We start from the raw sequence: 24812 nt of genomic DNA, 5'->3' as shown, positions 1-24812 counted from the left end.
GTTTCTTGTGCTGGTCCTGTCTCAGGTTTGTTTGCTATACCTCCTTCCCATGCTTCAGACAGGGCTTTGCATAAGGAAATGGGCTGGTGGATCATGGTTCTTTGAAGATCCCATTGTGTGACTGGAGCAGGTTACCTTCTCTGAGCTTCAGTGTTCTCCTCTGTAAAAATAGGAATATCATTCCTTCTATTTCTAATAACCAAACACATGTTCTTGTAATTTACCTTTAGGAAATGTAATTTAAAGAGAGCAAGCCTTTCTGACATATCACTTTTGTGCATACATGAAAGTGAAAACATAAGGGAAAAGCATTGGCAATAATTTTATCACAACTGCCACGGTAATTGTAGGACCATCCTGATTTCAGAGATAGTAAAATGTCAAAAATACATCTGTGTGCCTACTACTTTGCTTGAGAGAACAACTCCCAGCAGCACTGACAGCCTTGTGTCAGTGGTTCTTGATTTAGCCTTTCCACCCTAGAGAAAAACTGTCCCGAATTTTGTTTACAGTTCCCTCATTTTTGTCTACAGCTTTATGAAACATACTGTATGTGATATATTATATGATCTTATTTCTGAACAGTTCTGTAAGTGGAATTACATTCCATTCTTTAATGTTTTTTAAAATCATGAGAAGTTGATCTATGCTAATGTGTGTAGCTCATTCATTTTTCACTATTGAATATCCCACTCTCTTCATATCCTGCTGTATTAATTCTGTTGATGGAAATTTGGGCTGTTTCCAGTGTTTTGCTATTATTTTTACTATAAACATTCTCACAGTTGTTTCTTAGAACATATGTGTTTCTCCAGGTATCTAGGAAGGAAATGGCTAAGTCTAGATGAGAGTGTTCACTGTTCTGATTGCCAGCAAATGCTGCTGCCCCATTTAGCCTGAGGGGATAGGAGGCCTGTCCTTGCTTTGTTTACAGACCTTCAGGGGGAATAAATATTTATAAAAAGGTTAGGGAGATGGTGACCATAGACCTTCCCAGGCTGGAGTCTGACTTTCAGCGGTGGCTCTGGGGAGGCAAAATGCAGCATTCCTGTTGGTGCCACTGAGCATGTGTGTGAGGTGGGGCTGCCCCTGCCTGGACACTGGGGTCTCAGGCCGCAGCGTGGCTGACATCACAGAATCCACTGTGAGGTCACTACTGGGCTTCAGGACCTAGAGATTCAGACAGAACGCTACATGCCTTTCTCTGGTTGTATGGTTCTTTATTTAAACTGCAGTAAGGAAGCTGGATTAGGCTTTCTAGGGATACTTCCCTGAGCCCTGGTCCCCTTTGCAGCTTCCAGCTCTGGGTCCTATTAATGGGCTTCAAAGGTCACTGTCTCCGTGGTCTCAGCCTCCACAGCATCGATGATCTCCAGCTCCTGGCCACTCTCTGCTGTCTCCACGATCACTTCCATGCTGGTCCTTCCCACTGCCTTAGCCAGGATGTCCTCATCTTCATCTTGTGGTGGACTCACTGCCTTTGTAGTAAGATTGGCTCTGACGCTCCTCAAGAAAGAGCTGATCCTGCTGAGTCTCTTGGTGGCAGAACCTGAACTCCCTGTGGATAAGCTCCTACCTGATTTGTGTGAGGTCCTGGACTCCTTGGCAATGGGAGCGTGGCTGATGCCCTTGTGCGCTGTACCCCACTTGCTGTCCTCCGGGCCGCCACGGCCTTTCTCCTTTTTGTTGTCTCTTGAGGCTCTATGGCGGGCTGAGGACTGGCCGGCTGCTTTTCGGATTACCTTGTCCCCCGATGCCCTATGGCGGCTTTCCCCTGACCTGCGGTGCTGGAAGCTCCTGAGAGCTCTCTCCTTTTCCCATCGCTCCCTTCTCTCCCTTCTTCCCTTGCGGGCCTGGGACACTTGCTGTGGCCTCCCATCCTGTTCGCTCACTTGGCCTTCCTGTGGCAAGGTGGAGATGAGGGGCCCCTGGTCTTCGTCGTGGGCTGTTCCTCTGATGGTCTTGCTGGGTTTTGCTCCTGTCACAGTCATGCTGGCCTCAGGGGAGAGGCTGGTGGATGTGCTAGAATTATACCCCGAATTGTTCACGGCACCTGCCACGCCCCATCTCATGCTCCTCAGGGATATGTTGTCAGTGCCCGCAGTGGCTATCTTGGTTTTACTTCCTCCTGGACTCTTGGTGGCTGTGGCTGCTGTGGCCATGCCCAGCTGTTCTGGGGCAGGAGATGTGGACCCTGCCATTCTCAAAGTGCCTGCTGCAGTGCTTGCCGCTGCCACCTCTGTCATTGATCTCGCTGCTGACTCTTTGCCAAGCTCTGTAGGTTTTGTGTTTGTGGTGGTTGCATAGGAAATGGTAGTGAGTTTAAGGGAGTCCAGTTGGATCCCCTCCCCTCCAGCAAAAGCTGCTGAGGTGGCCGTGGCCACCTCGGAACCCACGTGGAGGCTCCTGATGCTCACCTGGTCTTGATCCCCTTTTCCTTGGAAATCCGACGCTGCTGGGCTCCTCCTGTCCTCCTCCTCAAACACCGGCATGCAGATCATGTCTCCCGCTGGAATGGCACAGGTGCTGCTGTTACTGTCCACTGGTGGCCGCAGGAGGTAAATCAGCTTTTCCCAATAGGCAAAGAGGTCTTCCTGCCCATCCAGAGGGGGACACATCTGCAGGTAGCAGGAGCGGCCCGTAGCGAACTTAAGGCGCAACTGTTGTTTCTCGCGGTTGTGAATGGAGATCCTCATGAACTTCAAGGGAAGGAGCCTGGTGAGTTCTAAGGTCTTGGCAGCCTTGCGGCCTTTCCCCTTGGTGGCCTGGCCCCGCCCAGCATGCTTTTCACAGCCGGCGGCCGGTCGGGCCAGCAGCATGACATCTGGGAGCGGGAGGATGGGGCTGGTGGATGCAATGCCCACGGTCACCATGCAGACATGGTTGTGCACATCGATCACTTCTCCCCTTTTGGTGATCTGGATAAAGTCGCTCTCAAATATCGGTGCGTACTTGAATATGTCGTATTCTCCCTTGTGCAGTTGCCGCTGCAGTTTCCCCATAGCAGTGTTGAACATGCCCACTCCTGAGCCGCTCTGGGCCGTGTAATATGGTAACAGAAACTCCCTGCTCATGGCTGTCTTTGGTCACGGCAAGCAGTGCTGGCAAGACAGGTCCCTGGGTCTTCTCTTCCTTGGCCTTGTTGGCAGAAGAGGGAGCAGTGGAGCTCCTGCATGTCACAGGTGGCTCCACAACAGGTCTCCCAAGCCCACCCCTACCCTCGGGCCCCCCACCTTCAGGCAGGGGTGGGGGCACAGATGATCCAGGTGGGGATGCTGTAGGATGCCTGGCCCCCAGGCTGAACCTCTTCATGTATAGAGGGGTATGATAGGCTCCCCTCTGCCTCACCTCACTTCTGCTTCTGATTTTTTATCTTCCCGAGAGGCTGTGAACTGCAGTCCTAGTGAGAGAAGCAACCACCCTCTCAGCCTAAACCCTCTCAGCCTAAACCCTCTGCGCAGGCATATTTATCCTCTGCTGCCTTTGTGACCTGTCACTGTCACATACCCCTTTGTTCGTATCCTCCAGCCACCCTCTCTGGGCAGGGCCACCATCTTCCCCCAAACACCCCATTGACCCTACAGAGGACAGGCCCACCCTGCCAGGGACTCAGGTGGGTACCAAGTAAAAATTTCTCCAAATGGGAAAATTTTGTGTGGTTGCTTTTTTTCTCCTCCAAATTCAGCAACTAGACAAAATCTATAGGAAAATAAGATAATGGGATAGATTTGAACTATATGAGCTCATGGTTTAATTTTTTCAAATAACCTAGAATTGGCAGTATTGGGCCTTAGTCTCTCCTTTTATAAAATCTCAGTGAGCGTTGACGGTGATGATTTTTAAAAATAACATTAAAATTGCTTCTCCAAATTAACACAACAGTGTAGATTGACTTTATTTCAATAAAAAAATAAAATCATAAAGGAAATAAAAAGGGAGTTACAAAATGAAAATTTTAAAACTTGCTTCTCATAGGCACCATGCTATATTCTGGACATGTGATCATAAGAACCCATTGAGTTTGGTGCTGTTGCTACATTTTCCAGTTTACAGGTAAAGAAATTGAAGTTTTATCACTTACCTAAGTTCACAGAACCAACGGTAGTGAAGGCAGTATTTGAATGTAGATGTAGTTGATTCTAAAGCCTTTGTTCTGAACCACTGTAGTGCTTTGCCCCGAAGGAAAGCTTCAGCCACCCAAATGTTTGCAGACTGCACTGATTAAAGTACCTTTAAGGAGACCTACTTAGTGCATCGTTAGAAGCTGCATAATTAATTCTGCATGTGTGCATATGTTATGAAGAGAACCCAAGACAGCAACTGGGCTGATTTGGGGATTAAATTATCCAGGTGATCACCACAGATTCTCCCCTCCCCTATACTTGTGCAAACAGACTGCATATGGAAGCCTATTATTCTCTTTTATGACCCTCATCTTCTCCTCCCTCCTGGCCACTTTTTAAAGTATATTTGATTTACAATGTTATGTTAGTTTCTGGTGTACAGCATAGGGATTCAGTCATACATATATATACATATTCTTTTTCATTATAGGTTATTACAAGGTGTTGAATATACTTCCCGGTGCTATACAGTCCGACCTTGTTTATCTATTTTATATGTGGCTGTTTGTACCTGCTAATCCCAAACTCCTAATTTATCCCTCCCCCACCCCTTTCCCCTTTGGTAACTGTAAGTTAGTTTTCTATGTCTGTGAGTCTGTTTCTGTTTTGTAAATAAATTCATTTGTCTCATTTTTTTTTAGATTCTACATATGAGTGATATCACTTATGTTATATTTGTCTTTTTTTAACATTTTTTATTGAGTTAGTCATTTTACAATGTTGTGTCTATGTCATATTTGTCTTTGTTTGATTTACTATGATTAGCATTAGACTCAGCTGGCCTTTTTAGCCTCCATGCTCCTCAGAGCAGTTCTTGATAAGACAAATAGAGACGCTTTTGGGGTTAGAGCCACTATGAGAACACAGAAGGATCCTCATTGGGCAAACCTGGCCTCCTCTAAGGTTCTTCCTCAGGCAGATCCATGAAAACACTTTACTCCACAGAGAAACTGTGGGGATGTGACCAAAGAGTGTAGGATGCAGAAGACAGGCAAAGCTTGGTATTTCAGGGTTTATTCAAAGCCCAGGGGAGAAATTAGGATAAAGATGGAAAATGGTCAGCATTTTCACTCCAGGCAGAAAGTGCAAGTTTCAATTCCAGGACCCCTGATCTGGGCCAGAACTCCTTACAGCTCTTTACTCTGAAACAGCTGTCAGGTCAGATCCCAGGGAAAGGCAAGGGGTCAAGATGAAGGCAGGAGAGAGGAGGGAGGGTGGGCTCTCCATGCTCTCCCAGTGTGATGTCACCACCCCAGCAAGTGGCAGCCCAAGGAAAAGACCTTGTCAAACCAGGTGTCTGACTCTGGCAGAGGTCCCAGCCAAGTTAATTCTCTCAGAACCCCACCTTCCCTCGCTGTCAAGTGTGAAACTAGATGAACAAAGTAACTTGATGGTAAATACATATTCATCCTTTTAAAAAAATTATAGTAGCAAAACATAAACTTGGTTACACAAAACTATTTTCAATGTGTTCGTTAAAAGAATTTACAGTTCCACTAATGATTTACAGTGCATTTCTCAGGTCAGTCTTTCTTGCCACAGCCACCACCCCTTCCTTCCTCTTGAATTCATTGTTGTCCATGCAGCTTAAAATGTCTTGAGTTTCGCAGCAGCTGATTGGTGGCATGACCAGAAGGTAAGTGCAGAGAAATTCTTCCCCCTCCACCAAGATAAGGAAAATAGATTATCTCCTGAAAAGAGTGGTGAATAGTACTTCTACCAGATGCTCTTGACAAATTAGGAACTACCCCGATATGTAATTAAAGCAGCAAAATTAGGATGCCTGTGTCACAAGTGACAGTTTAAAGGAATCATACACGAGTTCAAAGGAGCAGGCAACATTCATGTGCATGAATCTAACATTTAATGAAACCAGAACCTCTCTGAAGAATGGCATTGGTGGCAGAGTAGCCAGTTTTTATTTCCAGCCTGTGAGTGTTACATATGTGTAAAGGCAAAGAGCGAGGGACCCTGGTTCTGTTACAGACCTAAGCAATCATATGCTCTGGAGAGTCCAGAAAATTAGGTGGACTCCTTTTCTTTGAATTATCACGCCTATCCTGTCTAAAGTTTACACTGTCTCTCGTCCTCACTCTTCCTCTCTTCCTTCCCATCCTCCCCGCCATTCTTTTCCAAATTTGAAATATATATTTGCAACAATGAGACCCATATTTGGACATTATAAGAGATGTAATTCAAGTGACGAGTTAATGACAAGATCTGTGACAAATGCAAGGTGTCCATCGCTCATGTTGAACAACAGGCGTACGTACATGTTAGGTTTTATATACCAGAGAAAATGATAGTTGAGGTATTCAACTTTTATATCAAAATTCTAAATACCAAATAGTTAATCTAAAGGATATACTTGCTGCCATGTTCTAGAATTTGTCAATGAGAAATTGAACATCAGAAACCACAGACTGAGAAACAGGATTGAAAGTCAAATATCCTACCTAGTTGTATGCCAAAGAACAAAGAAAAACACTTGAAAAATATATATAACTTGAGACCACTCCCCCACGCCACCATCTCCAAAGGAGAGAGGAAGGGGATGGTTAGATCTCAACAAACCACTGATTTTAAAGAGCAGAAACCAGCGCAACACTGAAGTTCACCGTGTCTTGGTTCCAATATTTATTACATTGACAGGTTAGGAATACTCGGATAAATAAGTACTATTTTCTCTTACAGAAAATTGTAATGAGACTACTGAGTAGGATTAAACACTCTGAGGATTTCACAGAAACATCAGAATTTAAACACACTGTAGCCAGAGTCCTCATGGCCAGTGTGAGTGACTTTCTCACAGCTATAAACGCTCTGGGCCAGATTTCTACAAACATCTGCATGACAAAAACAATGCCATTGACATCTAATAATGCTAAAGCCTAGGCATCACCTGGCTTCAAATGCGTCTTCACTGAATGTGGTTTTCAACCGCAAGAAGAGGAAAATGGAATATTCTTTGGCTCATCCGGCCTAGAAAAGATTCCTGACCTAAGTCACTGAGCAGAGAGTCCTAACCCTTGGGAACCTGGACTCTGTCTCTGCGTTCTTCCTGTGACGTTATAACTGAGTTTGCAACAGAGGACCCGCGTTAATGCCTGGGTGCCAAGGGGAAGGAGGCCTCTGCTGGCATGAAAACCGGGCTTGCTGCTAGCCGGCCGTTTTGTTCTCCCAGGGCTGACACGCTTTTCTGGCCACCCGAACATTTTGTAAGACACTGCCCATGGTGATAGCCCCCTAACTCTCAGAAACCAGGCCTGAGGAAAGTCGCGAAAAAGTCATAGCGGTATTGTGTGGTGCAGACATCGGAAGTACACAACGCCTAGTTTTGAAACGAACACCTTGCACGCAGTCATTCCTGTACAGAACAGCATATTTGCTAGCAAGCACAACCCTGGCCATTGCACAACTTTCACGAGATGCCATTCTCACTCCACGTCCCCTATGAGTGACCCTGGCAGCAGCAGCAGAGGAGGTGGCCCCATCCACCCAAGATACAGATACTGCTTCTGCATGAATCTTAATGGTGGGAGTCCTGGTTTTTGTAGAATCCAGATGAAAGGCAGGCAGGACCCTAACCAGAGGCCATCTGGAGAATCCAAGGATGGCCACCATGTTAAGGCCTAAATCCTGGAGTTGAGGCAAAAGATACCCTTGCCCTGGTCCAAAGTCCACCCTGGGGTGGAGTGGAAAGGCCCAGCTGAGTCACCGAGGGCCCTCCAGCCTTCATGGTTCTCTGCTGCTGGGATGTGAGAGGTGCACAGGAAGTCAGATCTCCAATGGCTTCAGGGTTTCAGATGGAAAAGGAGGATTCGATGAGGACTCCCCAGTTGCCCCCATACCACGGCTGCTTAGCTCTGCAGTGTTCCCTCTTTTATCTGTTGGATAAAAAGGTTTCTCTCATCTTCTGGAGTCCGCCCATTCTGAGCCCGGACAATACACGTGGGCCGATGAAGGTTGAGCATGTATATCAAATGCTGCTTCTCATTCTTGAGCTCCTCAATTTGGGCCTTCAGTTCAGCGTTCACACTCTCCAGCTTCTCCGACTCCTGGGGGACAAGCAACAGAGATACTAGGAAGGGAGCCAAGGTCCAGTGAGGATGGGGTCGGGGGAGGGGCCTGCCAGTGCTCCTGGGTGGTAGGAGTAACGGCTGAAACGTGGCTGGAACATGTCGGGGCTCATCAAGCTGGGAATGGCCTGCAGGAGGAATGCCGTCGGCTCCCTGTTACAGTGCTCCACAAAGCCAATGCAGCAGCATTAAGTTTGGGAGAATCCACAGCCTGGAGAAGCCTTTGAACTTGGAGGCTTCTTCAGAGATGCCCTTGAGTTTCCACTCAAGGTTGAGGCAAGTCGTGACTCTTATAGTAATGAAACAGTAATAGAACCAATGGCACAGGGATCTCCTTTGTGTGAGTCCAACAGCCCATAGGCAGGTCTTCTGGACCCGCAAAGGCCTTATGGGCTGGAAAGAAATCCAGTCTCATGGTACTTGGTCTTTTATGAGTCACTGGTTTCACTGAGAAGCTCATCTCCCCAGAAAGAATGTACATAGCAATACCCAAAATGTCTTAATTTTCACTGACCTCCTGAAGCAATCAACAGAACCCTTGGGGACCTATGGACCCTGGGTGAAGACTCTGCCCTGGCCTGTCCACACTTGTTGAGGGTGGGACACAACTACTGGAAAGACGGCACCACAGCCTGCTCCACCAGCCCACAGGTGCGCATCCCACTGCTTCCTCTCCCTTCTGGAAGAGGGGCTGGCTGAACGCAGCCAGGAGCACAGATTGGCTGCTCTGAGGAGAAGGGCTGCAAAGTTAAGAACGAGACATGAACGCAAAGCAAGTGTAACCTCTGCCTGTGGATTAAGGAAAAAAACTTGTTTGAAGAGATTAATTAAAGGCTTTTCATAGTGAGCCAAATGAGAGATGGCAGCTTCCTTTTCTCAGGAAAATGGGCAAATGAAGCCTCTTTAACTGGGGTGACATATCCTGCAGCCTGGAAGTTTCTGGACATGCATGGACTGGCTGAGGCTGCTGGAAATATAGGCATCAGATGATCTTGTGGTTTTTCATTCACACATCTGTTTCTTACACATTTAGAGTCACATTCATTGTACTTACAGCTTTGCTACCTCCTCACTCTGCAACAGGCATTTCTGCTGCCAGGTACCAGCTTTCCCTTCTTGGGAAAACACTTCTAAGTTGGGGCTTTCACACTCTGCTTCCTCGTGGGACATGAGTTGGTGGGGGACAGGGGTGAGCAGGAGCTAGGGGCAGGTGCAAAGGCACTCACTTTCTGTAGGCACTCTGTCTTCTCCTTTTTCTTGTTCCGGCACTTGGCGGCTGCAATCTTATTTCTTTCCCGTCGCCTCTTTTTCCTTTCATCTTCTTCAGGGGCTACCTGTAAAGTTCAAGAGGCACAAGCTTAATGGAAGGCAAGAAATACAACCCCCTTGAGATACACTGCCTTTTACTGCCAGCTAAAACCGGCAAGTGAGGGCAACCCTAATGTTAAAGGATCTGAAAGAAGTAAAGCTCTAGACTTTTGCGTGAAACCTCTCTACACACACACACACACACACACACACACACAATGAATAATGAAAGTCAAAGAACTGTTAATATTATATTGACAATATTAGGAAATTAAAATTTGTTTTGTTTTTAAAAAACATTTGGATTTTAAAATAGGAGTTTGATATTCCTATTGGCAATAACTGTAAGCAATTAGAGCAAGGAACAGATTTTGTTTGGTAAATATATCCTTTCCCCTAGGACCAGGAATGACCTCAGGAACATCACCTCGCCACCATTCCCCCTCCTCTTCTTCCATTAAAGACCAAGGGCAGCCCCATTCATCTCTGCCTTCACCTGGAGCATCCTCATAGCACCTCCTTCCTAAATTTAGGAGAAGCCTGTGCAGCTCCTAGAGAAGAGGAACCCAAGCCCATTCCCCAGCCAGCTCATGGTCACCAGACTACAAAACTGGATGTAAATCCAGGCTTTTGGCTCTTCCTGCATCCTCTGTAGGCCACAACTGCCTCATTCTAGCATGTTGCCTTCCCAGAGGTGACTGGGATCTGGGGAGGAGGCTCACACTGCCCAGACACAAGATGCCTAGGGGTTTCACAGGCTCATGCCTTATTTTAGGTTGAGAATTACAGCAACCAAGGGGACCAGAACATTCAACTAGATCATTTGGTGCATTCTCTTCCCAGCAGAAAAATCTACTTGATCACCCTTGAGTCCTCCACTTGGAATCATAACCCATATACAACTCTGGAAATTAACTTTGCTGTCAAGACAGATCCAGAAGCCGACATCTCAGAACCTCACTGCCCTCATCCTGGTTCAGACCCTCTGATTTCTGTACACTTCTTCTGCCCTTGCTCCTACTGCCCATTCTCAACATGACCACCAGGGTAATTGTTTAAAAATATTGTCAGTAAATGTAACACATGACACCATAAAACTCCTAGAAGAGAACATAGGCAAAACATTCTCTGACATAAATTGTACTACGTTTTTTTAGGTCAGTCTCCCAAGGCAATAGAAATAAAAACAAACAAATGGGACCTAATTAAACTTATAAGCTTTTGCAAAGCGAAGGAAAGCATAAACAAAATGAAAATACAACCTATGGACTGGGAGAAAATATTTACAAATGATAGGTCTGACAAGGGCTTAATTTCCAAAATATACAAACAGCTCATACAACTCAAAAAGAAAAAAATGAACTACTCAATCAAAAAGTGAGCAAAAGACCTAAATAGACATTTCTCCAAAGAAGACATACAGATGGCCAATATGCACATGAAAAGATGTTCAACATCACTAATTATCAGAGAAATTCGAATCAAAACTACCTCACACCAGTCAGAATGGCCATCATTCAGAAGTCCACAAATGACAAATGCTGGAGAGGGTGTGGAGAAAAGGGAACTCCTCCCACTGTTGGTGGGAATGTAGTTTGGCACAGCTACTGTGCAAAACAGTATGGAGTTTCCTTAAAAACCTAAAACAAAGTTACCATATGATCCAGCAATCCCACTCTGGAGAAAACTCTAATTCAAAAAGATACAGGCACTCCAATGTTCATAGCAGCACTATTTACAATAGCCAAGACATGGAAACAACCTAAGTGTCCATCAACAGATGAATGAATAAAGAAGATGTGGTATATATACACAATGGAATACTACTCAGCCATGAAAAAGAGTGAAATAATGCCATTTGCAGCAACATGGATGGGCCTAGAGATTATCATACTAAGTATCATATCATACTCTTTCTGAAGTAAGTCAGAAAGAGACAAATATATGATATCACTTAACTATGGAATCTAAAATATGACACAAATGAACTTATTTGTAAAACAGAAACAGACTCACAGGCATAGAAAACAAACTTACAGTTACCAAAGGGGAAAGAGAGGGATAAATTAGAAGTTTAAGATAAGCAGATACAAACTACTATATATAAAATAGATAAACAACAAGGTCCTACAGTATAGCACAGGGAACTATATTCACTAGATTGTAATAAACCATAATAGATAAAATATGAAAAAGAATATATATGTGTATATATAACTGAATCACTCTGCTATACACTAGAAACTAACATAACTAAACTTCAGTTTTAAAAAATTGGGGGGGTGATTAGATTTGTTTATTTAATGCAGGTACTGGGGATTGAACTCAGGACCTCATGCATGCTAAGTATGCACTCTACCACTGAGCTATAACCCCCTTAAAATTTTTTTGAAAAAGAAAAATAATTTAAAAATATTAAGTCAGACCATGTTGCTCCTCTGCTCAGAAACCCTCTAGTGCCTTTACCTCACTGAATACATGGCCGTATCTTTACAATAGACTATAAGACCCAGTGTGATCTCGTCCCCACCCATGACTTCAGCTCCTACCTTGCTTCCCACCCCACACTCCACCCCAGCCACCTGGCCCACCTTGCTCCTCCTCCTATGTATCAACCACACTCCCCACTCAGTGCCTTTGTTCTTGATCTTTTGCCAGATACCTGTATGGCTCTCATCCCCTCTTCCTTCGAGTCTGCTCTAAGGCCATTCTATCAGTGAAGGCTTCCCTGACCTTCTGATTTAAAACAGCAACTCCTCCCACCCTACTCCCCTTTCCCCTTTATTGCTTTATTTTTTCTTCTTTGCCCCTACCTCTTATATCATGTATTTACTTATTTTGTGTGCTGTCAGTCTCCTCCCAATGGAAGGTAAGCTCCAGAAGGGCAGTGCTGTTGTTTGTTTCAATCACGACTGCAGCCCCCTGCTGCCTAGAGCATACCTGGTGCACGGTAGATGTTTGATAAGTAAGTGCAGAAAGAATGGACACCCCTGGGAGAACCCACCTCTGCTTTTGTGACTGACATCTCGAGGGGCCTGCCGCTGACAGTGACTGATTCCAGCGCAGAAGACATCCGGTGGCAGAGGTGCTTGTTCTGGATGGCGAACCTCAGCTCTTCCTTGACAAAGGGTGTCAGGTTAGCAAAATCCTCAAACACCAGTGACCCGGGAGGGGACAGGCAGGGGACGATGGCAGAGGCACTGACTTCCGAGGCAGAGACCTGGCCTGGGTGTTGAAGCATCATTTTGCTGAAAGACACATCGAAACCCAAACTACTTCAGGAATTTGGGGGCATGGGATCAAGTACCCCCACACCTGTGACCTCCAACCCCCGAGCCCCACCCCCAGACCCAAAAGGAAGGTCCCATAAGCTCTTGGGCTTCCACTTTGTTTTCATTTCACACCATCCTCATCTTGAGTAAAACAGGTTCTTAAAATGTACAGTTCAGTGATGTGGATAAAATGCCTAACTGAAGTTTATAAGGGGTGGATTTCAGGCTATTCTATTAGTTTTGGCTGGTGTGCATATATGCAAATATAGCCTCAAACAGTCCTGAAAGAGGAAGAACATTAAAAAAAAATGAGTGAGACTATTATGCAACCCCATTTGCCGTCTCCTTTTCAAAAAGAAACCTGGAAAGTATCTGAAATTAAGTTGAATCTATCAGAGTGGAAGTAAAAGCAAGGGGTGGGAGACCCTTGAATTTAGCAAATATATCTCCAAAGCTTCTCCCTCAGCAAGTTGGATCCAAATCAGTGAGAACAGTAACTGTAGCAGGTGTGTTTCTTCACCCCAGTTAGGCAGAGGCTGGGGCATGGGAATTCAGGTCACAAGGGATTAGTAGCCTCTTCTTAAGGTTAAGGTTGGTGAAACAAAAGATCCCAGAGTAAAGAAAAGTGAGGCACTCAATGTGGATCTATTTTGGGGAGTGTTGTTCAGTGCTGTGATGTTTGGAGGGCATAGGGCTAAGGGCACAGGGAGCTCTGGGACTATCTCTGGCAGTAAGGAGTAGTGGGACCTGAGCTCTCTGAGTCTCAGTCTTCATACAACAAGTGTCTGGGAGCTCCTGCAGCACTGGGACAGAGTCTCCACTGTCACTGTTTCCACAGCCTGGCCCTGTACCTGGCACCAGCTGCTCCCAATGCCTGCTGACCACTGGAGACTATTCAACTAAATACCTGAAATGGGGAAGGGGCAGTCAGATCAGATAGCCTCTGAGGTCCCACTTACCTCTATCCTTCTATGGCCCAGGGAACCCAAAGGGTCAACAAAAAGAAAGGGCAGAAATAGTAATAGTGCCATGGTTCCAGTTTGGAATAGCCCTCCATAAATCTCTCCCTGCTGGACACTCCCTCCAGCAGTGGCCATCCCCCTTCATCCCTGCAGCCAGTTCTCCAGGGGAGATGAGTATGGGGACTGTCAGGCCAGGTGGTCCCCTGGAGCGTCCCTTTCACTCTGGGGACCTGCAGTCATTAGCCAAGTCTAGCCAGATGAAGTCCTTTGGCAAGTCACTAACATTTAATAGGTACCTCCTTGATACCCAGAAACCTTATGTGCATTATCTCACTCAGTCTTGATGAGAACCCAGTGAGTTAGGTCCTCATTCCATTTTATAGACAAGGTAACTGAAATTTAGTCAAGCTAAAGAATTTGCCCAAAGTCTTAGAGTCAGTATGAGGCAGCATCAGAATTTGGAATTAAGATCGACTCCAGAACTCATGCCCTTAATTTATAGGCTATAAAATGTAATTCTTCACTGCAAAAACAGAGCAAATTTTCCGGGGGTTGGGGGCAGGTGTGGGGATGGGTAGGGGTCCTATAACTGAAGTGCTGGAGGGGAGACTAAGCAGAGAGCCATGGGGAGAACGTGAACTCTAATGAATTGCTGAGCTTTCTCTGTCTGAGTGCACACTCAGGCTGCTGCCTGAATTCAGGGAGTATGTATAAGTGGGTCTTTTATTCACAAAATTCTGAGACTGGGGTCAGAACACCAAGATTTAAGGCCCACTTCCTCATGTGTCATCATTATACCTTCCAGAGCCTTCTTTCTCCACGGTAGAAGAGGGCAAATAACAAGCACCCTATTTTCCCATAGAGATGTACAAGGAGCTGAGGAACTAATTCCCAGATATGTCCCAGAAAACTTAAGGCGACTAGGAAATATGTTATTCCTGGGCTTCCCAGTGATCTCTCCAGCCCACAGCTGGCTCTCTGTGGGGTCCAGGTGGGAGGGTGGCTGGTCATTCTCTTTGATCTCAAACACTTCTGAATAGAACACCCTGACCTCTAAATCCCCCTTAAGATCCAAGATGCTCTGATGGAGGCAAGAATTCCAGGCTAACGAATGCCACTGTTATTGACTATTCAAAGAAACCCTTGAAATGTATGTAATTCTCTTCTGAAAGCCATGTGTCATGAGTCAGAACTGATGTTCTTCTGTCAGTTTAATCCTATAATCTTAGGATGGTAGGAGGAGACTTTTCTGGCAGGTGATAAACTCTGAGAAACCAGTTTTCCACAGTCAGAGGCTGAAGGTTCCCCCATGCATTTGCATTTTCCCTCCTTTTTTCAACTTTATTAAAAACTCAACAGTTCAGAAATGGAATTCAGAGCTGCCACTGGGCTGGCCTTTGTCGGGAGGACGGCATGGCTCCCTTCTACACGGGCAGTTTGAATTCCACTGCAGTTGGACATAGTTCCATTTCACCTCCCAGCTAAGTTTATTAATGAGCTCTTAGGGCTTGGGGGTCTGCTGTTTCAGATTTTTTCCCCCTTCTTGGTGTAAAGTCAGCAGTTCTGATGAAAGAACCTGAAGAATGTCAGTGGTATGGAATGCTTTTATGAAAAGCGTTGGGTGAGCTTACTGGAAGATGGAAACAGGTTGTAGAAAAGTTAAAAGCCTTTCAAAAAGTAAAGCAGTTGTATCTGTAGAGACTTGGGCTTTTCCTGCCCTTGGCTAAAGCTTAGTTTCTTGAGACACTTTCTAGTTATTCCTTGACTCATTCTCTTGAGGTGTGATTTAGCCTAGACTCAGGCTGAGTCCCTAATGAGGAAAATGAAGTTAAGTCTTCAGACAGTTTTGCAGAAAGTTGAGACCCTCTAACATCCCCTTCATCAAAGAAAAAATGTTGGGGGATTTTCTGAGCTGACTTCCTACACTGATCTTAAAATTGCCCAGGCCTACTGCAGAGAACCTGCATTTTCCTTCTGCTTCATTATCTCCGATCAGAAATCATGTCATATCATCAGCAGTTTCACCATTTTCAAGAAAGTGAAACTTTACTCATGTATTTCTTTAACTAGAAATTCAGCTCCCAGATTTTATTTCCTAGTAGCTGCTACTATGTTGAATTTTCACTCTTAATTTTCATCTTTTTCCACTAAGTGCTGCTCATAAAATATCTCATAGCAGGAAGCCAGTTCTTTCACTAATTTCCTATCTAGGTCTTTCTCCTAGACCACAGGAAGGTTGTCAGTGTAAGGCTGCGTGTCAGGGACAGAGATGACGCTTGCAGGCCCATTACTACCACTCACAAGCTGAGCACCCACCAACAAGATTTTCACACATTCTCGGCCTCAGTCTCCTCATCTGTAAAACGAGAGCAATATTGCCTGCCCCAGTTCCCTCGCAGGGCTGTCAGGAAGATTCTGTGAAATTCATGAAGGTGGATTTATACACATCCTAGGTAGCCATTATTACTGTGATTCCACTTTCCCCATTTCGGGGAGGGGGCATTCATAATGCTGCCCCATTAATCAGGAACTAACTGGAACCTTCAAGAAATTCAGGTCAGTCACAGCTTCTTTTGCACTTTGATGGACCTCTGGTCTCTTGACACACCAGATCAAGTCCACCCCACTATTTACTGGCACCAGCTTGTCTCCACTGGTCTTAGGTACTTGAGAAATAACCAGTTCTCACACATGAAACCATTTCTGGTTTCTGTGGTGTCCTGGCTGTGTACTTCCTCCTTCCTAGGCTGGGTAACATTTGGAACCACTGACCCTGTTCCATGCCCAGCCAATTTGAAAATGGAAGAAATCATGAGCCCTATATATGGGACAGAACACACAATATTAGAGTCATCTAGGTGAGATCTTCATTTTGTAATTGAATAAAATGAGGTCCAGAAGGTAAAGTGACTTGTCCAAGGCCATAAAGCTGGTGAGTGGTCCAGTCTAGGCCAGCTGTTGACCACTGACATTTTACACCAGCAGAGATCCAACAGTGTGAGGACCAACCAAAATGGAGAACAGAGCCAGTGGCCAGGTAGATGAGGGGTCAATAGTCCTACTAACCTGTACCCACAACAGAGGAGACTTTGCTAGGACTAAGACAAGGAGCAGTATAGAAGAAAGAGAACAATGGGGAGAAAAGACCAAGAGGGAGAAAGGGAACGGTGGGGTTAAGACAGGAGGATCTGGAAGTTCCAGAAGCTGCTGGGTGCTGTATCTTATTCACACTGTGCACCTGGAGTGCTGCCTGCAGTGCTGTCTCTGACAATTCACACTGTGCACCTGGAGTGCTGCCTGCAGTGCTGTCTCTGACTATCCAGACAATAACAACTGCAAAACCCACCCCTACCCCAGTCTTCATCCAGGATATCCTCAAAGCAATAGCTTAATGTTATAGCATTATGCTACAAGAAATGCCAAATGCAAAACAAGAGGACAGTCATATCAATTTCTTCTTCATTTAAAGTTAAAGACAGAGGCTCCAAAGAGATGTGACTGTCACCCACACTAAAGTACCACCAGTAAGTGCATTGAGAGAACACCCAGATTTTCTAGCGCCCAATTTTTTTTTCTGGTTCCATCAAGGGTTAGCAACTCCTTTATTTTTAAGAAAGCATTTGTGATTTGGTAGTGAAATTAGGGAAAAGAAAATGGTTAGGAGGAAAGGAAGTAAGTCGATGAGATGAAAATGGGGTGCGGAGGGAGTAGAGAAGGAAAACCAATCAGTGGAAAGAACGTTGGGAAGGGAAGAGATGTCCCACAGAGAAGTACCCTTTCCCCCTCTGTCTCAGAGGCTGACCAAAGACTTCCAAGCCCCCTTGTTCAAGTCCTCTCATCGGCCCCTTTCCTTTCAGTTACACTGCTCTAGAATCTGAAAATCTTCGTCCAAAAAGGACCTTAATGGATATCCGGTTTAACCACCACCTCCTGCTCGCAAACAGGCAGAGGGCGACCAGGAGTGTCTACATGCCCACATCTCCCAGCTGGGGATACTGAGGCTTAAGGACATCAAGTGCATTATAGGTTCTCAGGATCCTGGCCCCTAGACCACTGAGCTATTCTCTCAGTTATCTGAATTGGTTTCGCACTGTCGCTCCCCCTCCTGCCCTCACAGTCGGTCTACCTGGACGAAAAGCGAAGAAATCCGCGAACCCTCAGAGGAAGAGCCAGAGCTTGAGTCACAGGTAGGAGAGAAAAGCGTATTAGTTACTTGGGTTAGGAAGTCTTGGGGCCAAGGAGCTCGGCACCTGTGCCGGGAGCCCTCTCCACCTTCCGCCCCAGGGTAGCGACAGGAGCGCGCGCCACCTCTAAACTTATCCCAACTAACTTTTGCTCCCGGGTCCCGGCGAGGTCCTGCCGCCCAGGGCTCCGAGGTGCTCAGGGCGACCGCCAGCGGCCGCGGCCGGCTCTCGGGTCCCTTCCCCATTCATTCCGTTTCGCCCCTCCGGCCGCCCTTCTGCGATCCTCGCTCTCCGTGCCTCTCGGGAAAGGCTGGGCTCGGGAGTGGCACTGACCGTGCACGGAGCGTGGGGTAGAGCCGGTCGGCGAGCCGGATAGGCTCGGACACCCTGCGCACCCACCTACCCTCGCCCGCTCCCAGGGGATGAGTAGGCGCTAGAACGGAGAGGAGCTGCGCTTCGAGGCCGGTTGAGGAGTGGGAGCCGGACCTCTCCGTCGCCAGGAGCATTTCGCGCCCCAAGTCAAAAGAGAAAGTTAGTTCTTTGAGAAAAAGTTTCTCAAGCGCAGAGGAGCAGTGGTGGCTGGGAGAAGTTCAACTAGAGTTATCTCGAAGCCAGAAGCTGGGGACGCAGGTCGGGGGTGGGCATAGGGGTCGAGAACTGGTTACTAGAGGGGCGCATAGGGAATGAAAGCGAGCCACCCTTGCCGCGCTCACTCACTCAGATTCCAGCGCTCACCTCCTGTCTCCACTCGGGGCGGCCAGGGTCCAGAGGGCGGGCGGGGTCGGGGCGGGGTCGGGCAGGCTGTCTGTGGGGCCGGCGGGCGAGAACCCAGGGCGCAAGGCCGGCGCACGGGGTGGCGAGTCCACTGGGGCAGCAGCGCGGCGAGAGCGCTGTGCAGTGTGCGTCTCGCTGAGTGCGACTGTGGCTGTGAGTGCGTTGCATCACCCCTTTTATAGCTCTCTGGCTGGCGGCGCGCCCATTTACTCCGGGTTACCAGTCCCAGGCTGACGTAATGCTATTAATAGCTTCCCCGGAGAACCAGCCGAACTAGGCTGGGCGAAGGTGGCGGGGAGGGGCCACAGAGGAGGAGGGGAGAAGGGGGACCAGTGATGCAAGCTCGGGGAGGAGCTGGCCTGGACGCGTTCTCTCGGCCTCTCACGCCGGGACACACGCACCCGCCCGCCCTCTCTCTCCATATCAGGACCGGAGCCGCCCGGGCTGGCCGCCAGATGTGCGTACTCGCCGCTGCGTGTTCCAGGCATGAGCCAATGGTGCCCAAGCCAGCGGCATGACTCCACCGCGCTGGCATCTCTCCCTCCGCTAGGTTGAGGAGGGAGGGGGATGGAGAGGCGGGTTCTGGCTGCTGCCCAGACTAGGTGAGGCTGGGAAGCGGGCACGACCTTCCTCTAAAATGCGTGGTCATTTTCTTGAGCTTCAGGAAAATACCCACTTCCCAGCTAAACGCCTCCTTCTCAAGTACGGGGCGGGGTAAGAACAGAAGCGTTAGTCCTTGGTATGGGAGAGGTCCCCAAAGACACCCTACAGTGAACCCACACCGTTACCCGCCGGGGGTGACCTCTGCGGCGGGGACTGTGAGAATTCTGCCCGTTAACTCAAGAGCGGAGGGCAGCGGGCACCGTGCGCCCACTCCCGCAGCCTCGGCACACCCCACACGAGCACATACGCGGAACCGCCTCTTGGCCAGTTGGGAACCCGGCTCAGAGGCGAGGGCGAGTGGTAGGACCTGTGGGTTGGGATTTTTTTTTAACAGCCACAAAGCGTTTAGAATTGATAGTGAAACGAGCAAGACCGTGGAAAGATGGGCGACCTGGAGAAATCAGAGGCAACTCAGAGAGGGGCTAAGAATAAGACTGAAGCCTAGAGGACAGGGAGAAGAGAGAAAAGGTGCTTTGGTCTTTGCGGGCAGGGAGGGGCGGGGGTCACCTGGCTCTCAGGCAATGTTGAGGGAAAACACGTCTTCGCCTTTCACGTGTTTTTCTGCGCGGAGAGAGGCCTGGGCAGGGACCGGACGGCCAGGACTGGGGACAGGCTGACCGCAGCCGAAAGGGGGCCCCGCAGCAGAAATCCTTTCCGCCCTAAAGCCGAGTGGCGGAAAGTGCGAGTTTTCACGGTCCAGATTCGAATCGAGGCTTCAGCAGAACTGGATTTGAACCTTTAAGAACGATTTCCTAGTTCCGATTCCCCCACCCCAGCTGTCTCAACTTCCAGAGCGGCAGAACCAGGGACCTTCTCAACTGCTCATGGACGAATATAGGTAGACGCGAGTGTGGCCCGCCATGTTTCGTACCTGCTGAGAGGGAGACCGTGCGCGCCCGTGGCGTGTAGGGGCACCTGCTTCTACCTGCCTTTTGGGAGAGAGGCGATGCAAGATCATAGTTTGGTAATTTGGGATAGGAACTAGAAGGATCTGAGAGCCGAGATGTTTCCCGTAGCCCCACCTCACCTGCAGCCTTCGGCTGTTGAGAGTCGTAATGGAGGGGCTAGTCCGTCTGTCTCTTGTTTCTCTCCCTTATACACAGAGTCCCGCACCCTCGGGGAATCTGTTCCTCTTTCCAGCCTCTCTGATTGCTCAGCGCCTCTGACAGATACCATCCAGAGCTGCAAATAAAACTGAGTCCCCTGCACCCAGGTTCCTCTCCCCCGAACCTGAGCCTCACTCAGAACACCCTTAGGGTTAGCTTCGGTGTTGGGTGTTAGGGTTAGCTCCGGGGCCCAGAACAACGCGGAGAGCAGCCTCGCAAGTTCCCCCGTCCCCGGCCCGTCCGGGAGTCTCGGGGTTCTACGCAGGATCCTCGGGGATGTTGCCCGGGACCTCACCGGGTTTCCAGCGGAGTAGCGCGGGAAGCCTGGGGAGGTTGTTTTTGCTTTACTTTTCACCCTGGTAACGGGCTTCCCCGCCCCAAGTCCCACACACCCGCACACCCTGTTCCACACCCCCACACCCCGCCCTCCCGCCCACGCACCTGCAGGTAAACCCGGGGCGGGCAGGTAAACCCTGGGTGTGTCTGCACAACACGTAGCACGACACGTAGAACACCGCGAGAGCAGGAGGAAGGGCGTTTGTAAATTTAAATGAAAGTTATTTGGGATTCTTTCCATGTCTTTTATATCTACTCATCTACTGCCCTGGACTAAATGGCACTATTAGAGTGAAACAAGAAGATGGGGGGAGAACACGTGAAAACTTTCTACCCCCTCTTTTTTTCCTCTGTGAAATGCCTACAGAAATCTTTAACCAGTTTACATTTTAAACTAGGATTCCATTAATACACCTAAGCCAGATTTGTGGACGTTTTGTCCTGTCGTTAAGGGGAAATTCAACTTCAGGCGTAGGTAAACAAATAGCCAGACCAGCCTCCACCAAACAATGCAAGAGAAGGGTAATTAAGACAGAAAAGTCCACAACCCTTCGTCGGTTTATTTTTATTGCCATGGTACCTCCCTCTCCTCTAATTCAATTTGTTTCATTCTGATAATTCTTGGTTTTGAATCCCCAAGTCACACCTGGATAGAAACGCTGTTCACCAAAGCCTGAGCCTCGCTCTCCACTGAAACTCTTAAAAGTGATAAGAATCTTGACAGAGAAGTAAGTCCACCCCCTTGTGAATGAAACTCTTATCCAAGGAAAACAAAAACTGTTGCTGCCTACCTCCCAGCCCCCAGCCTCCAGAATTGTGAAATCTGCCTAATTCGAGAGAGACTGGGGAAGAGCAATGCTAGAGGACAGTCCCAAGGCGTGTGCCCTGCAGGCATGATCAATATCTGAGCTCTGTGCATCCTCATTTTACCTGACTTTAATTACTGTCACCAGTGTCCAGCATGCACACACTGTACCATCTAGAGGAGGAGCAAGAAAAGCTCCCCAGACCAAAATGCTTCTTTACACAAAGGCAAAGAATGCCTCTCTTTTCCCTGAGAAGGAAGCCCTGGGTAGGGTTATTTCAGGGGTTAATCCTTAGTGAAAGAGAGTTAAGCAGAGACTTGAATATTGCTGAGGTTTTACGCTGGAGAACCGCCTAGGGAATCTTCATTCAGACTAGTCTCGGTATGTTTTGCTGAGTGAGATAAGAATTGGAAACTTCACGTTGGGGCATGTGCAAAAGGAAGGGAAAACAGTTAAAAGGGGAGGGGATGGACCTAGCAGCTAAAAACAGCCCACTGTGGCAACCGAATCTAAACATCAAAACATCACAGGGAGCCAAAAGAGGGGAAAAAAGATCAAGAGATATTTAAAGCTTTTAGCAGTTTCTTAGTCCAGGAAACAGTCCCTTTCCACTCCTTCCCTCACCTCCATTATTCTTCCTCAAACCTCAAGATTGTATTTGCTTACAGCACTCTAGAGAGGCAAGTTAGACACAAGTTAAAATCAGTCAGGGTAGTAGCATCCCTGTCCTCCTGGCTGCTTCACCTCAGAAAAGGAGTGGGATAGATTTTCTTCTTTCTTCTGCTTTCCAAAGCCTGCACTTCCTATAAAGTCAATTTGAATGTGGGGATTACATATTTAAGAGGCTCCTTCTTCAGGAAACGTTGGGAAGCATCATATAAATGCTGAAATGTGGAAGGTGGCACTTTGATTCTGGATTCAGCGCTTAGCAGCTGTATCCCCTTGGATAAGTCATTCCACTCTCTGTGCCTAAGTTTCCTCAGCTGAAAATGGCATGAGTAAGAGCATCTAACACATAAGGATTCATTGAAGATGAGGCACACAGCCAGTCCTCAGTAGTGGTATCATTAATTATGAATCAAGGAAGGCATTCTGGGGATACTCCTGAATCTAACCCAAAGCCCATTCTGTCCCTCGAGTCAGTGGCAAACAGTTGTGGATGAAGTCAAGAATATATCCAAGGATGACCATCTTCAGGGAAGTGGGGATAAAACTCCATACAGGAAACAATGCTAGTGATTCCATTCTCCGTCTACAAAACTCCAGTACATACCTGGGGCTCCTCAGTGCAGGGTGGATCAGTGCAAAGAGCCCTGGGCTGGGAGCACGGGGTGGGGGCGAGGGGCGCTTGGTTCTAGTCTGGTTCTGCCTTTGGTATTCTTGAGCAAGGCACTCACCTGCTCCAAGGACCCACCTTCTCTGAAGGAAGGAACCCTGGGCTGAGCTCTGAGGGTCTTGAATGGAGACCTTCTGCAGAAGCCATTTTACAAGTTCCTGGCAACCTCTCCTAAGACAACTGGAGGAAGAGAAGGTGTCAGGGGAAGGCATTGGATAGAACAAGGAACAGACTAGTTTGAATAATCTCTCTTCTTCTCCAAAAACTAGAATTAAAAAATGTTGTCCAACTTGATTCTCAAACACAGCCTATGGTCCTGACAACCTCCCTTCTTCTTCTCCTCCTTCTCCTCCTACTCTGATCTCTCTCTCTCTCTCCATTTCCAAGGAATTTTACCCAAGGACTTGGTGCTTTGCTAGATAGGAGGAGGTATGAGAGGAGCAATCCAGGTGGGGATTGCATCTTTGGGAACCTTCTGATGTGTATCTTCTATGCCATAGACACCCAACTTGGACCATAGAGCCAAAGCCCAGGGAGCAGCTTTTTCCATTTAAGATTGAGGATCCTGGAGCCCTGGCTCCAGAGGCTTCCAAGATGAAGACCCAGCAGCCAAGAGATTAGCAGGATTGAGGGGGCTCAAAGTTTTCCCCCTAGTCAACTGAATGACTTAGTGCAAGTCATAAACACTTCATCTGTGTCCTAGACATAAAATGGAACTATTTAATATTGACCCTTTCCAAAGCGTTGTAAGAAGCAATGAGATAACAGATGTGAGAGTCATCTGAAAATAATTAAAAGAACCATACCTTTAAAGATTCCTTTGGGAGAACTTAGTATAATTTTTTTTATCATTATGAAAATTTGGGAAATGGGCAACAGAAAAGAGATTACCCATACTCTCAATACTATAGCATTTTGGTGTGTTTCCCTCTAGTCTTTTTTCTCATGCATGTGACTTTTAAAAATATAGTTGTGATTGAGATTGTGAACAACTTCGAAATTTGCTCTTTTGCCTATTATTCTGAATTGTACATGGTCCTTATTACCATAGTTTTTCTTCCCAAACTATGTTGTTCATTTTATTGTGAAATGTAGCACAATGTAAATGAAATGTGAAACATACAGATGATTATAAGAACATATCAATTCATTTTAGTAGTAAAACAAACTTCAAGAACCTACCCCCCAAGAGAAGGAGTAGACCACCATGTCAAGGACTGAGAAGCCCCCATGTGATCATTCCTGATCACACCTGCCATTCTTTACTTCCCAGAGGCAACCACTATCCTGACTTTTTTTTTTAATTGGGGGGAGGTAATTTTAGGTTTATTTATTTGTTCATTTTTTTTTAAACAGAGGTACTGGGAATTTAACTCAGGACCTTGTGCATGCTAGACATGCACTCTACCACTGAGCTATACCCTCTCCCCTTATCCTGACTTGTATTACCATAATGTTTGTGGCCGATGGTTGTGATACGATTTATTTAGTCATTGTCCTACTTTCAGCACTTACAGTGTTGCTAGAGTGCTGCACAAATTTAAATCTGTATTACTGGGGAGAGGGATCAAATTCCATCATTGCCCAGATTGCTTAAATGGGGTTAGAGAAGAGGTCTTAAAGTTCTGTCTTCAAGTGCTACCCAGGACATAGTGGAAGATGGAAAGACCCCCCAATGATTGGGACTACCTGTGCATTTTCCTTGTTTCTTAACATCCAAACAAAAATCCTGCAGGCACTTTTCCCATGGAGCATCTCCTTTAATCCTGCTCCTTGCTACTTTCCCATACCCCTTTATTTTCTGTTTGTCCACCTTTGGACAGACGATCCAGTCTGCTGTGTGGGTGGGTGGGTGGTAAAGA

At 47.1% G+C, this 24812-nt stretch overlaps 2 protein-coding genes and 1 long non-coding RNA gene across 5 annotated transcripts in view; 1 reads left to right on the top strand and 2 right to left on the bottom strand.

Annotated features, from left to right (window-relative positions):
- Positions 1–24812, top strand: part of LOC116285228 (uncharacterized) — a 112212-nt gene that overhangs the window by 13997 nt on the left and 73403 nt on the right. For 2 of the 3 annotated variants that reach the window (XR_012063500.1, XR_012063499.1), the window contains exon 3: positions 3976–4053. This is a non-coding gene — a long non-coding RNA (uncharacterized lncRNA). Of the gene's footprint in view, positions 1–2315; positions 3614–3975; positions 4054–24812 lie in introns of those variants that run through there. The other variant, XR_012063501.1, reaches the window with a different exon arrangement.
- On the bottom strand, positions 1196–3423 carry GARIN4 (golgi associated RAB2 interactor family member 4). Its single transcript, XM_072948506.1, has 2 exons — positions 3349–3423; positions 1196–3138 (listed from the first exon to the last, which is right to left on the bottom strand). The coding sequence occupies exon 2, from the start codon at positions 3072–3074 to the stop codon at positions 1314–1316; it is 1761 nt and encodes a 586-aa protein (XP_072804607.1). The 5' UTR covers positions 3075–3138; positions 3349–3423; the 3' UTR covers positions 1196–1313.
- ATF3 (activating transcription factor 3) lies at positions 5966–18890 on the bottom strand. The gene is made up of 4 exons (XM_072948507.1): positions 18665–18890; positions 12516–12759; positions 9430–9537; positions 5966–8182 (listed from the first exon to the last, which is right to left on the bottom strand). Exons 2-4 carry the CDS (start codon positions 12753–12755, stop codon positions 7985–7987), a joined length of 546 nt encoding a protein of 181 aa, XP_072804608.1. The 5' UTR covers positions 12756–12759; positions 18665–18890; the 3' UTR covers positions 5966–7984.

Source organism: Vicugna pacos, chromosome 23 (assembly GCF_048564905.1).
Source record: "Vicugna pacos chromosome 23, VicPac4, whole genome shotgun sequence".
Classification (NCBI taxonomy): domain Eukaryota; kingdom Metazoa; phylum Chordata; class Mammalia; order Artiodactyla; family Camelidae; genus Vicugna; species Vicugna pacos.
The sequence above is the reverse complement of the archived record's forward strand: the minus strand, read 5'-3'. Positions and strand labels throughout refer to the sequence as shown.

Coding starts and splice junctions, on each gene's coding strand:
- GARIN4 (XM_072948506.1), bottom strand. CDS start 3,074: ATGAGCAGGGAGTTTCTGTTACCATATTACACGGCCCAGAGCGGCTCA.
- ATF3 (XM_072948507.1), bottom strand. CDS start 12,755: ATGATGCTTCAACACCCAGGCCAGGTCTCTGCCTCGGAAGTCAGTGCC. Junction 9,538..12,515: donor TGTCAGTCACAAAAGCAGAG/GTGGGTTCTCCC, acceptor TGAACTTTACAG/GTAGCCCCTGAAGAAGATGA. Junction 8,183..9,429: donor AGACAGAGTGCCTACAGAAA/GTGAGTGCCTTT, acceptor CTTGTCCCCCAG/GAGTCGGAGAAGCTGGAGAG.